A 14,479-nucleotide genomic window follows, 5' to 3' on the forward strand; every position below is an offset into this window, starting at 1 on the left:
AGTTAGACACACACCAACAACCCTGCTGCAAATATGGCATGTGAAATATGTAAAGAGGGTCATATGCCATTTTTGATGATTCTCTCTAGTGCAGTTGTGACTGGCTGTGTGGAATACAGCTTCATGTATTAGCTTAGCTTATAATGTAATTGTTATAATTCGGTATTTGGTTTAGTAATGGCCGCCGCTCTGCAGTTGGTAAAAGCTTTGTTTACCTTCTGGAATAACTGTCTGTCCCCTCCCAGGAGGATTTTGATTGGTCTAATATGATACTGTGTGTGTGTGTGCCTCCCACACTGTAAATCTGCAGCCATGATCGATGTGTTCCCTAATGGCCTCTTATTTCCTGTCCCTGTTCTGAGCCGCGAGCCCATTGGTTCCCTAGCCGGTTCCCCCATGATCCTTTAGTGCATTAGCAGCCTATGGGGACAGCTTAATGGAGTGGCCTGGATGTAATTGGTGCCTCTGAGGGACTGTCTGTGTCTGTGTGTGTGTGCAGGGCCAGCCCTAGCCTTTTGGGGGCCCTTAGTGAGATTTAGTTAGGGGTACCCCACCTCGCGGCAAATCATTTTAGTGGTCCTGCAATTCTACACAACGGAGCAAATAGAAAATCTAGCCGTTTTGTAACACGTCATGCAATTCTACACGTTGCCATGGGGAAGAGAAAAAATAACAGTTTTACAGCTATTTCCCTGCAATTCTACACATTTTGTATGACTTATGCCATGTTAATAAGATATCTGAGTGACAATGACTAACATAAACAATGGGTGACCAATGGAGGTTAGGGCTTCTGGACATGTGCCCTGCGTTGCCGGGATTCGGTCATGATTACTACAAGTTTAGACAGCTGGCTAGACAAACTTCCAATCTAAAAAATGTTAGCTGAAATGGGCTACTTGAGTGAGTCTCAGTGACTGACATAAGAGAAAAACTGCTGATGCACAACCACATTTTGAAATGGTACCTTCTGTATTCTACGATTTTAACTCTAAATAGTAAGTTGAGACCCCAATTGAGTTACAAAAAAAAAACATGTATAAAAAAATGGTCGGGGGCCCCTTGCGGCCAGGGGCCCTAAGCAGCCACTTATGTCGCTTATGCCTGTGGTCGCCCTGGTGTGTGTGGTGCGCATTTGTTTGTGCACGTGCATGTGTGTGTGTGTGTGTGTGTGTGTGTGTGTGTGTGTGTGTGTGTGTGTGTGTGTGTGTGTGTGTGTGTGTGTGTGTGTGTGTGTGTGTGTGTATGTGTGTGTGTGGAGTGATTATTCAGAGTAACACCAAGTGCTGTAACAACATATCTGTACATGGCATCCCAGTCGTTATAATGAACTGTCCCTCTGGAGCCGCTAATCATATATTACATCGCTGGGCTGTCAGAGAAAGTCTTATGATGGACAGGTCTATGTTAGCATGAAAGCTTTGTTATTGATGGATAGGTCTTATTGGGCAAGATGCTTCTTGGACTTAGTGGGCAAAATGCTTCTTGGGCTTAGTGGGAAAGGTGCTTCTTGGGCTTAGTGGGAAAGATGCTTCTTGGGCTTAGTGGGAAAGATGCTTCTTGGGCTTAGTGGGCAAGATGCTTCTTGGGCTTAGTGGGAAAGGTGCTTCTTGGGCTTAGTGGGAAAGGTGCTTCTTGGGCTTAGTGGGAAAGGTGCTTCTTGGGCTTAGTGGGAAAGGTGCTTCTTGGGCTTAGTGGGAAAGGTGCTTCTTGGGCTTAGTGGGAAAGATGCTTCTTGGGCTTAGTGGGAAAGATGCTTCTTGGGCTTAGTGGGAAAGATGCTTCTTGGGCTTAGTGGGAAAGGTGCTTCTTGGGCTTAGTGGGAAAGATGCTTCTTGGGCTTAGTGGGAAAGATGCTTCTTGGGCTTAGTGGGAAAGGTGCTTCTTGGGCTTAGTGGAGAAGATGCTTGGTTTCTAAGATATGTCAGTCATACAGTGTAAATGATGTCATACGATGCATCCAAAATGGCACCCTATTCACCATGTACTGCACCAGGGCACCAGGGAATAGGATGCCTTTTGGAACACAGCCATAGTTCACCTCTAACCCATGACCTTTGCCCCTGAACTGTAGGCCTGTCTGTGCTGCAGAAGGTCCTGGACACGGCTGCTGAGAGGAGCTGGCTGGTGACGTCTGTCAACGTGGAGACCATGACGGAGACCTCGTTCCTCAAGGTGTTCCAAGACCTGGACAAGAGGAAGGAGGGACAGATCATCATCGACTGTGAGACCGAAAGACTCACCTCCATCCTAAAAAAGGTAACAAGATAGAGAGACTCACCTCAACCCTCAAAACGGTAACGAGACTGTGACATTGCAGGAGTCATCTGCATCGCTAGTAGTGGGCCAGCAATGGCAAAAATGGTAAGCAGCTACCATACATAAGCCAGAACTTTGCCAGACCTGGTTTGGTCAGAACTGTGCCACATAAAAATGCCTGTCAGATGAAAAAAGTAGGCATGATTTGGGTCGTTATACTTTGGCTTTCTGTGAATGACTTGAATCCAGACATTTGAGAAAGCATCACTCTGTTGCACGTGAGAAATAATTAACAAAGACAGAGAGTAATAAAGAGAGAGAAGAGAAGGTAAGAGAGACAGGTTGACGTTTATTGTCATGAATCTTGCCGTGGAGGCAGAACTGAGCATTTTCCGCTAGATAGGCCAGCTGTAAAGTCAAAATAGGCTTATATGTGACCTCAGTTGAGGAACAATGGGAAAGTAATTCTGCTTTAAAAGTTGATAAACTTGTAACTCCACTTTGATAAAATGGTTCATTAATGTTTTGGTACACCTACTGGAGAGCACTTCTTTGTGTACACCCATTCAGCATCATTCACACCCTCTTAAGCCTTAGCCCCACCCATCTATTTAAGGATTCACATCTGAGGCCATGTGCTAAAAAGAGTGAGTAAGGTAGTATAGTAAACAACCAAAGATTTCAAAACAAAGTGTTTGAAAGTAGTAGGAACAACTCCAGGTAAAAATACAGTGATGTAGTCCTTGGCCTACAGTGCATTTGGAAAGTATTCAGACCCCTTTACTTTTTACATATTTTGTTACTTTACAGACTTATTCTAAAATTGATTCATTTGTATTTTTTCCCTATCAGATCTACACACAATACTCCATAATGACAAAGCAAACAGAAATATCACATTTAAGTATTCAGACCCTTTACTCAGTACTTTGGTGAAGCACCTTTTGGCAGTGATTGTAGCCTCAAGTCTTCTTGGGTATGACACTTCAAGCCTGGCACACCTGTACTTGGGGAGTTTCTCCCAATCTTCTCTGCAGATCCTCTCAAGTTCTGTCAGGTTGGATGGGGAGATTCGCTGCACAGCTATTTTCAGGTCTCTCCAGAGATGTTCGATCGGGTTCAAGTCCGGGCTCTGGCTGGGCCACTCAAAGACATTCAGAGACTTGTCCCGAAGCCACTCCTGCATTTTCTTACGTGTGTGCTTAGGGTCGTTGTAATGTTGGAAGGATCTCTCTCTACTTTGCTCCGTTGATCTTTTCCTCAATTATGACTAGTCTCCCAGTCCCTCCCGCATAAAAACAACCCCACAGCATGATGCTGCCGGCACCATACTTCACCGTAAGGAGGGTGCCAGGTTTCCTCGAGACGTGACGCTTGGCATTCAGGCCATAGAGTTCAATATTGGTTTCATTAAACCAGAGATTTTTGTTTCTCATGGTCTGAGAGTCTTTAAGTGCCTTTTGGCAATCTCCAAGCGGGCTGTCATGTGCCTTTAACTGTGTCTTCCATCTGGCCACTCTATCATAATGGCCTGATTGTTGGGGTGCTGCAGAGATGGTTGTCCTTCTGGAAGGTTCTCCCATCTCCACAGAGGAACTTTCGAGCTTGGTCAGAGTGACCATTGGGTTCTTAGTCAGCTCCCTGACCAAGGCCCTTCTCCCCCAATTGCTCAACTTCTTCCATTTAAGAATGATGGAGGCCACTGTGTTCTTGGAGACCTTCAATGCTGCAAACATTGTTTGGTACCCTTCCCCAGATCTGTGGCTCAGCACAATCCTTTCACGGAGCTCCACAGACAATTCCTTCGACTAGGTTCAATGTTAGCTAGCTATGCAATGCAAATGGTTTCCTGAGATATGTATAATGTAAATATACAGATCGCACACTTAATGTTAGCTAGCGAGCCAGCAAGCTAACGTTGGCTAGCTAGCTAACCGTACCCTTTAACCTGCAGAAAAACAACTTTGACAAGATTTGAAATGTATAATATCTGAAAATGACCCGTATACATGGATGAAGGCTTCACGGCAGCGTGTCTCTTCTGTTTGGTTTGTAGCGAGCTACAGCTTGTTTGGCCTGTTGTTGTGTCAAGTCACTCTGGTTCATGTCGTCCATCACAATGTTTTCCCACTGATCTTTGTCGATAGCGCTTGCTAAATTCAGGGCAGCAATGTTGTTGAGAGCTGTAGAAACGCTTTTGCAGTTATATATATATTTTTTAATGTAGTAGAAAGGATTATCTACACATACTGAGCATCTCATGTTATAGACAGAAACGTGCTACGTGGCTACCAATCTGAACTCATCTCTCAGCATATTCAACCCATCCGTTATCTCAGCCAATCATGGCTAGCAGGAAGGTTCCTGCCTTTTTCCGTGGATAAACCTACTAGGCTCGTAATTTAACAATTGTATCCGTATTTACAAATGACATACAAGTTTGTTATTAAGGCATTAAGGCACATGGTGTGGTTAGGGTTAGTTAGGGTTTCAGAGTTTGACTTTCTGGCTGTGCCAGATAGTGTCCAGTTTGTAGAGCTACCTACAGGGCAAGATTATTGATAATAAAGGCCAAACTGTGGATAAGAGGTTCCTCCCAGGCAGCAGTCGGCCAGTGTACTGTATTAGTCTCAGTGTATTAGAGACAGGAGATATAGATACGGTTAGGTTGACATTTTGAGCTGTAGAGAAACACTTACTCACCACGCTGCTGCTGCCTGGGAAGGGTGTATCCTGGCATAGCAATTAATGACACACACGCATACACACACACACACACACGCACCACTCCACCACACATATGCGTCCTTCCCCCTCCCACACACACATAAAAACAGAAAGAGCCTGAGACCTCTTTCCCCTCTCTCTCCTCCAACGCTTGGCTCTAGCTGTGTGAAGACAGTGTCCCCTCTCTCTCCTCCAAGTCCTCCAACTCTCTCCTCCAACGCTTGGCTCAAGCTGTGTGAAGACAGTGTCCCCTCTCTCTCCTCCAACGCTTGGCTCTAGCTGTGTGAAGACAGTGTCCCCTCTCTCTCCTCCAACTCCTCCAACTCTCTCCTCCAACGCTTGACTCTAGCTGTGTGAAGACAGTGTCCCCTCTCTCTCCTCCAACGCTTGACTCTAGCTGTGTGAAGACAGTGTCCTCTCTCTCTCCTCCAACGCTTGGCTCTAGCTGTGTGAAGACAGTGTCTGGTGTGTGTGAGTGTTATTGATGACCTGGTGCCCACAGTTAAGGTAGTTGCATCACTTCTCACCAGTTTACAGCAGCGGAGCCACAGCGGTTCTCAGCTCAGACAGACTCCATCCATCACAGAGGTCTGCTCCCGGCTCTCTGCCTCTATAGCAGCCTGTGTTTTACACACTCACACACACAGACACACAGACACACACACACTGCCCCGTCACCCTCTAAACCCGCAGGTATCTTCACCCAATACACAGACCCAAATTCTCACCAGATAATGTCAGAGGATATATGAATGAGGCCCCTTCAAATATAGAACATGAATAGCCACAACAGAATCTTTGATTCATAAAGGTTTATGTCAAGAGAGTGGACCTTTATTTTCTAACAGGACACGCTGCGCGAGGGCCATAGGTTCAAAAGTGGTGAATTATAGGGAAAAGCATTTGGGACGCGCATAAGGACTACAGAGATTTTAGTGTTTATTGTGAAAGTTGGGGCCAGTTGGGGCCTCATGGAAACTACGCTAGCACACTGTCCATGTGTCTTCCCCAGTGTGACTGTATCTTGGCCATCATCTTCCCCAGTGTGACTGTATCTTGGCCATCATCTTCCCCAGTGTGACTGTATCTTGGCCATCATATTCCCCAGTGTGACTGTATCTTGGCCATCATCTTCCCCCAGTGTGACTGTATATTGGCCATCATCTTCCCCAGTGTGACTGTATCTTGGCCATCATCTTCCTCCAGTGTGACTGTATCTTGGCCATCATCTTCCCCAGTGTGACTGTATCTTGCCATCATCTTCCCCCAGTGTGACTGTATCTTGGCCATCATCTTCCCCCAGTGTGACTGTATCTTGGCCATCATCTTCCCCCAGTGTGACTGTATCTTGGCCATCATCTTCCCCAGTGTGACTGTATCTTGGCCATCATCTTCCCCAGTGTGACTGTATCTTGGCCATCATCTTCCCCCAGTGTGACTGTATCTTGGCCATCATCTTCCCCAGTGTGACTGTATCTTGGCCACCATGTTCCCCCAGTGTCTTGGGTATCAGCATCTCTCCTCTCCTGTGTTTTCCTTGCTGGAGGCTGTGCTGTAGGACATGCCTTGTGCTAGGGTCACCCTTAATAACTAATGCAACTGTCTGCCATGCCCTCCAGCCTGCTCCCAACACACACACACGCACACGCACACACACACACACACACACACACACACACACACACACACACACACACACACACACACACACACACACACACACACACACACACACACACACACACACACACACACACACACACACACACACCCCAACACACACACACACACACCCCAACACACACACACACACACACACACACACACACACACACACACACACACACACACACACACACACACACACACACACACACACACACACACAGTGGGGATATAAACGTGTGGGAGACTCTCAGAGGAAGCAAATATGTTGGGAATGTGTGAGGTCATGTAAAGTCCATGATGAGTTACAGAACCCCCACTCGATCTGTCAGTTACAGAACCCCCACTCTCTCTGTCAGTTACAGAACCCCCACTCTCTCTGTCAGTTACAGAACCCCCACTCTCTCTGTCAGTTACAGAACCCCCACTCGTTCTGTCAGTTACAGAACCCCCACTTGATCTGTCAGTTACAGAACTCCACCTTGATCTGTCGGTTACAGAACCCTCACTCTCTCTGTCAGTTACAGAACCCCCACTTGATCTGTCAGTTACAGAACTCCCACTTGATCTGTCGGTTACAGAACCCCCACTCTCTCTGTCAGTTACAGAACTCCCACTCTCTCTGTCAGTTACAGAACCCCCACTTGATCTGTCAGTTACAGAACTCCACCTTGATCTGTCGGTTACAGAACCCCCACTCTCTCTGTCAGTTACAGAACTCCCACTCGATCTGTCGGTTACAGAAATCCCACTCAATCTGTCAGTTACAGAACTCCCACTCGATCTGTTGGTTACAGAACTCCCACTTGATCTGTCAGTTACAGAACTCCCACTTGATCTGTCGGTTACAGAATCCCCACTGTTTTTCCCCAGCCCCAGCTAACACACCTGACTCCAATAATCAACTAATCTTTAGATTGGAATGCAATTAGTTTAATCAGCTGTGTTTGCTAGGGATAAAGAGTGACAGCACTCTGGCCCCCGAGGACTGGAGTTACCCATACCTGCTTTACGGTACGACAGCACTCCTGCCCCAGAGGACTGGAGTTTCCCATACCTGCTTTAAAGTATGACGGCACTCTGTCCCCCGAGGACTGGAGTTTACATACTTGGTTTAAAGTACGACAGCACTCTGTCCCCGAGGACTGGAGTTTACATACTTGGTTTAAAGTACGACAGCACTCTGGCCCCGAGGACTGGAGTTTACATACTTGGTTTAAAGTACGACAGCACTCTGGCCCCGAGGACTGGAGTTTCCCATACCTGCTTTACGGTTCGACAGCACTCTGGCCCCCGAGGACTGGAGTTTACATACTTGGTTTAAAGTACGACAGCACTCTGGCCCCGAGGACTGGAGTTTCCCATACCTGCTTTAAAGTACGACAGCACTCTGGCCCCGAGGACTGGAGTTTACATACTTGGTTTAAAGTACGACAGCACTCTGGCCCCGAGGACTGGAGTTTCCCATACCTGCTTTAAAGTACGACAGCACTCTGGCCCCGAGGACTGGAGTTTCCCATACCTGCTTTAAAGTACGACAGCACTCTGGCCCCGAGGACTGGAGTTTACATACTTGGTTTAAAGTACGACAGCACTCCTGCCCCCGAGGACTGGAGTTTACATACTTGGTTTAAAGTACGACAGCACTCCTGCCCCCGAGGACTGGAGTTTACATACTTGGTTTAAAGTACGACAGCACTCCGGCCCCCGAGGACTGGATTTCCATACTTGGTTTGAAGTACGACAGCACTCCGGCCCCCGAGGACTGGATTTCCATACTTGGTTTGAAGTACGACAGCACTCCGGCCCTCGAAGACTAAGTTGCCCATCCCTGGTTTAAAGCAAAACTACCCTAACTAGTTAGTTAACATGACCTTTATGAATTATGAAGCCTTTATGTGATTTATGTGCTTGTTTTGATTACATAAATGATTCAAAATTCACAAAAAGAGACATTAGTTGATGAAGATTATCTCACAGAACAAAATGTACAAGATCTTATGTTAACCACAGACCTTATTTATGGCGTTTATCCAAAAACCCAACAAAAACTAAATTTTCCCATAGGCTTTATCCAACAAACCATTGCGGAGTTAATGCCTACAAAAAGATGCCATTACTACTGCTCTGTATAGCCAGATGAAAGATTACTTTTATTCCAGTAAAACACCATTTTCAACAGCACAGTTGAATACAGTTGAAGTCGGAAGTTTTAATACACTTAGAGTCATAAAAACTCGTTTTTAAACCATTCCACAAATTTCTTCATAACAAACAAAGTTTTGGCAAGTCGGTTAGGATATCTACTTTGTGCATGACAAAAGTAATTTTTCCAACAATTGTTTACAGACAGATTATTTCACTTATAATTCACTGTATCACAATTCCAGTGGGTCAGAGGTTAACATACACTACGTTGACTGTGCCTTTAAACAGCTTGGAAAGTTCCAGAAAATGATGTCATGGCTTCAGAAGCTTCTGATAGGCTAATTGACATCATTTGAGTCAATTCGAGGTGTACCTGTGGATGTATTTCAAGACCTACCTTCAAACTCAGTTCCTCTTTGCTTGGCATCATGGGAAAATCTAAAGAAATCAGCCAAGACTTCAGAAAAAAAATTGTAGACCTCCACAAGTCTGGTTCATCCTTGGGAGTAATTTCCAAACGCCTGAAGGTACCATGTTCATCTGTACAAACAATAGTGCATGAGTATAAACACCATGGGACCACGCAGCCATCATACCGCTCAGGAAGGAGAAGCTTTCTGTCTCCTAGAGATGAACGTACTTTGGTGCGAAAAGTGCAAATCATTCCCAGAACAACAGCAAAGGATCTTGTGAAGATGCTGGAGGAAACAGGTACAAAAGTATCTATATCCACAGTAAAACGAGTCCTATATCGACATAACCTGAAAGGCCGCTCAGCTAGGAAGAAGCCACTGCTCTAAAACCTCCATAAAAAAGCCAGACTACGGTTTGCAACTGCACATGGGGACAAAGATTGTACTTTTTAGAGAAATGTCCTCTGGTCTGATGAAACAAAAATAGAACTGTTTGGCCATAATGACCATTGTTATGTTTGGAGGAAAAAGGGGGAGGCTTGCAAGCCGAAGAACACGATCCCAAACGTTAAGCACGGGGGTGGCGGCATCATGTTGTGGGGGTGCTTTGCTGCAAGAGGGTCTGGTGCACTTCACAAAATAGATGGCATCACGAAGAGGGAAAATTATGTGGATATATTGAAGCAACATCTCAAGACATCAGTCAGGAAGTTAAAGCTTGGTCTCAAATGGGTCTTCCAAATGGACAATGACCCCAAGCATTCTTCCAAAGTTGTGTCAAAATGGCTTAAGGACAACAAAGTCAAGGTCTTGGAGTGGCCATCACAACGCCCTGACCTCAGTCCTATAGAAAATGTGTGGGCAGAACTGAAAAAGCATGTGCGAGCAAGGAGGCCTACAAACCTGACTCAGTTACACCAGCTCTGTCAGGAGGAATGGGCCAAAATTCACCCAACTTATTGTGGGAAGCTTGTGGAAGGCTACCCAAAACGTTTGACCAAAGCGAAACAATTTAAAGGCAATGCTACCACATACTAACTGATGACAGGATGACCTTGTGAAAAGATTCATCATAAATTTCAACATCTCTCCAAATGAGAGATTTGGGTTTTCATAAGGTTAGGGCTCTGCTCAATCAGTGGCCCGTCCCCTGTGAAGAGACATCCACTATATAAGACCTTGACGAAAATGTAACCTCCTGTTCCGGGTACATTAGAATGACAGTCCGATGTCAGAAGGATTCAGATAATAACTACAGAACGAAGCCAACCTCAGCATGAGCTTTGGTCGCGAATGGTATGAACTTTGAACTCGTATTCGCTACAGAAGTGATACCTCCTAGCCCGCTGTAAACGTGGGCTAGGAGAGGACAGACAGAGTATCCTTCTACCACCGAACGACGCACTACAACGTTTCCCTATCACCACCAGAGACACTCTTCAAAGGACGCTGTTGGGCAACACGGCCATCCATCTACCACCAACCTATTGAAGTGCAGCTCAGAGTAAATATTTATTGCATTTTCCTTTTCCAAATGGGCGGTAATTTAGAATGCATAGGATATTGTATTTACAATAGCACAGCTTCTCCCTTTGTTCCTCAGTCTTCCCGCTTTTTCACTCAAACCCAGCCCCCTTTTCTTTGTGTAACCAGCTGTCATATCTGTTCCATCCGCTAGGGACGTTTTCCTTTATGACATAATTTGTAATCAAGGTATGATTCGTTCTGTGTATATGTAATTCTGTGTGATTAGTTAGGTATTTAGTAAATAAATAATTAAACCCAGTTTTGTATTGCTGATTCAAGTTGTTACACAGGTTTCGTGAAGATAACCAAGATTTTACAACTTTCAGATGAGACTGAAATAAGGTGACGATTAATACTGACTGCTATTGATGTAAAATATTACTAGGTCTTTAAGAGTTTATTCGGAAGATAACAGCTCTATAAATATTATTTTGTGGTGCCCCGACTTTCTAGTTAATTACATTTACATGATTAACTCAATCAGGTAATATTCATTTCAGAGAAAGGATTTATAGAATAGCATGTCATATCAATTAATCCGGCATAGCCAAAGACACGACAACTAATAAAGCCTAATGTCACGCAAGCCATTTTAACATATGAATGCTGAAGGTGCCGTATCAGATCAGGGACAGGCCGCCTACCTCAGATTGGTCAGCATGCGAAGCTGGGCCAGTGCGTCTTTTGACTAGACTACTGATATTCCCTTGGGGTTGTTCGGCATGTAAAATGACTTGTAGATCATTGACTCTCAACACAGTTACATGCTTAGTTTGACGTTAAAGGAGAGGACGCACCAGTTCTCACAAAATATTAGTGTTTTTTGAATTTACAAAGAAAGTAATATGAGCAACAACAAAAAATGTTTTGATTCAGAACGTTTGAATGGATTTTCTGACCGATGCATGTTACATTTGGTGTGATGAAGTCATGTTTGAATGGATTTTCTGACCAATGCATGTTACATTTGGTGTGATGAAGTCATGTTTGAATGGATTTTGTGATGTATATTTGTATGCATGGGATGAGACTACAGGAATGATTATACTGAATATTCATATTTGAGAGTCACTGCTGTTACAATGTCTTATCCTAGTTGGTGTCTCTTCTGCCCTGGCCAAGGTCACTACATGGGTACAGTGTACTGAACACACACACACGCACACACACAAGCCCCTCCCCAGTCATGTCCATCCTAAAGTCAAGTTTTTCTCTGTGTTCCAGATCGTCGAACACGGGAAGAATGCTAAGAGTTACCACTACATCCTGGCCAACCTGGTAAGATTTCTCTCTCTTTCTCTCTCTCTCTCTACTGTATCTCTCTCTTTCTCTCTACTCTATCTCGCTCTCTCTATATCTCTCTACTGTATCTCTCGCTCTCTCTCTCCCTCTCTATACATACATCTCTCTTGCTCTCTCTCTACTGTCTCTCGCTCTCTCTCCCTCTCTCTCCCTCTATACACATTTCTCTACTATCTCAATACTGTAACTCTCTGTCTCTCTCTCTTGCTCTCTCTACTGTATCTCTCTCTCTCTCTCTCTACTGTATATCTCTCTCTCTACTGTATTTCTCTCTATATCTATCTACTGTATCTCTCTCTATATCTCTACTGTATCTCTCGTCTCTCGCTCCCTCTCTATACATATATCTCTCTTGCTCTCTCTACTGTATCTCTCTCTATATCTCTCTACTGTATCTCTCTCTCTCTCCCTCTCTATACATATCTCTCTCTCTCTCTACTGTATCTCTCTCTCTCTCCCTCTCTATACATATATCTCTCTTGCTCTCTCTCTCTACTGTATTTCTCTCTATATCTCTCTACTGTATCTCTCTCTATATCTCTCTACTGTATCTCGCTCTCTCTCTCCCTCTCTATACATACATCTCTCTTGCTCTCTCTCTACTGTATCTCTCGCTCTCTCTCCCTCTCTCTCCCTCTATACACATTTCTCTGCTATCTCAATACTGTAACTCTCTGTCTCTCTCTCTCGCTCTCTCTACTGTATCTCTCTCACTCTACTGTATCTCTCTCTATATCTCTCTACTGTATCGCTCTCTCTATATCTCTCTACAGTATCTATCTCTTGCTCTCTCTCTCTATATATATCTATTAAATTAAATTCAAAGGGCTTTATTTGCATGGGAAACATACATTATGTTAACATTGCAAAAGCAAGTGAAATAGATAATAAACTAAAGGGAAATAAACAATTCAAAATGACAGTTAACATTACACTCACAAAAGGAGGTTAGGAAGTGCAGCTTAGTTTCCATCTCATTTTGTAGGCAGTGTGCACATAGCCTGTCTTCTCTTGAGAGCCAGGACTGCCTACAGTATCTGTACATACAGTGAGGGGGAAAAGGATTTGATCCCCTGCTGATTTTGTACATTTGCCCACTGACAAAGAAATTATCCATCTATAATTTTAATGGTAGGTTTATTTGAACAGTGAGAGACAGAATAACAACAAAAAAATCCAGAAAAACGCATGTTAAAAATGTTATAAATTGATTTGCATTTTAATGAGGGAAATAAGTATTTGACCCCTCTGCAAAACATTACTTAGTATTTGGTGGCAAAACCCTTGTTGGCAATCCCAGGGGTCAGACGTTTCTTGTAGTTGGCCACCAGATTTTGTCCCACTCCGCTTTGCAGATCTTCTCCAAGTCACTAAGGTTTCGAGGCTGACTTTTGGAAACTCGAACCTTCAGCTCCCTCCACAGGTTTTCTATGGGATTAAGGTCTGGAGACTGGCTAGGCCACTCCAGGATCTGTGCTTCTTCTTGAGCCACTCCTTTGTTGCCTTGGTCGTGTGTTTTGAGTCATTGTCATGCTGAAATACCCATCCACAACCCATTTTCAATGCAATGGCTGAAGGAAGGAGGTTCTCACCCAAGATTTGATGGTACATGGCCCCGTCCATCATCCCTTTGATGCGGTGAAGTTGTACTGTCCCCTTAGCAGAACCCCCCCCCCCCCCAAAGCATAATGTTTCCACCTCCATGTTTGACAGTGGGGATGGTGTTCTTGGGGTCATAGGCAGCATTCCTCCTCCTCCAAACACGGCGAGTTGAGTTAATGCCAAAGAGCTCCATTTTGGTGTCATCTGATCACAACACTTTCACCCAGTTGTCCTCTGAATCATTCAGATGGTCATTGGCAAACTTCAGACGGGCATGTATATGTGCTTTCTTGACCAGGGGGACCTTGCGGGTGCTGCAGGATTTCAGTCCTTCACGGCGTAGTGTGTTACCAATTGTTTTCTTGGTGACTATGGTCCCAGCTGCCTTGAGATCATTGACAAGATCCTCCCGTGTAGTTCTGGGCTGATTCCTCACCGTTCTCATGATCATTGCAACTCCACGAGGTGAGATCTTGTATGGAGCCCCAGGCCAAGGGAGATTGACAGTGTTTCTTTTGTGTTTCTTCCATTTGCGAATAATCACACCAACTGTTGTCACCTTCTCACCAAGCTGCTTGCCGATGGTCTTGTAGCCCATTCCAGCCTTGGAGCTCTTTGGTCTTGACCATGGTGGAGAGTTTGGAATCTGATTGATTGATTGCTTTTGTGGACAGGTGTCTTTTATACAGGTAACAAGCTAGCTCTTAGTCTCACGACATTCATACATATTTCTCCAATGTCAAATTTTGAAGTTGTTGCAAATGTTACATTTCATAAGGTTAAGTTTAGGTATTAACTACACATATTTAGGGTTAGGCATTAACTCCTAACGGTTA

The 14,479-nt window shown here is 44.6% G+C and overlaps 1 protein-coding gene across 4 annotated transcripts in view; it reads left to right on the forward strand.

The window, feature by feature from the left end:
* The window catches only part of LOC109864941 (glutamate receptor 1), a 149,091-nt gene that overhangs the window by 54,111 nt on the left and 80,501 nt on the right, over window positions 1–14,479 (forward strand). For all 4 annotated transcript variants that reach the window (XM_031797855.1, XM_031797854.1, XM_031797852.1 and 1 more), the window contains exons 4-5: window positions 2,075–2,259; window positions 11,964–12,017. In XM_031797855.1, coding sequence (XP_031653715.1) covers window positions 2,075–2,259; window positions 11,964–12,017 — 239 coding nt within the window. The remainder of the gene's footprint in view (window positions 1–2,074; window positions 2,260–11,963; window positions 12,018–14,479) is intronic.

This window comes from Oncorhynchus kisutch, linkage group LG19 (assembly GCF_002021735.2).
Source record: "Oncorhynchus kisutch isolate 150728-3 linkage group LG19, Okis_V2, whole genome shotgun sequence".
Taxonomy (NCBI): Eukaryota; Metazoa; Chordata; class Actinopteri; order Salmoniformes; family Salmonidae; genus Oncorhynchus; species Oncorhynchus kisutch.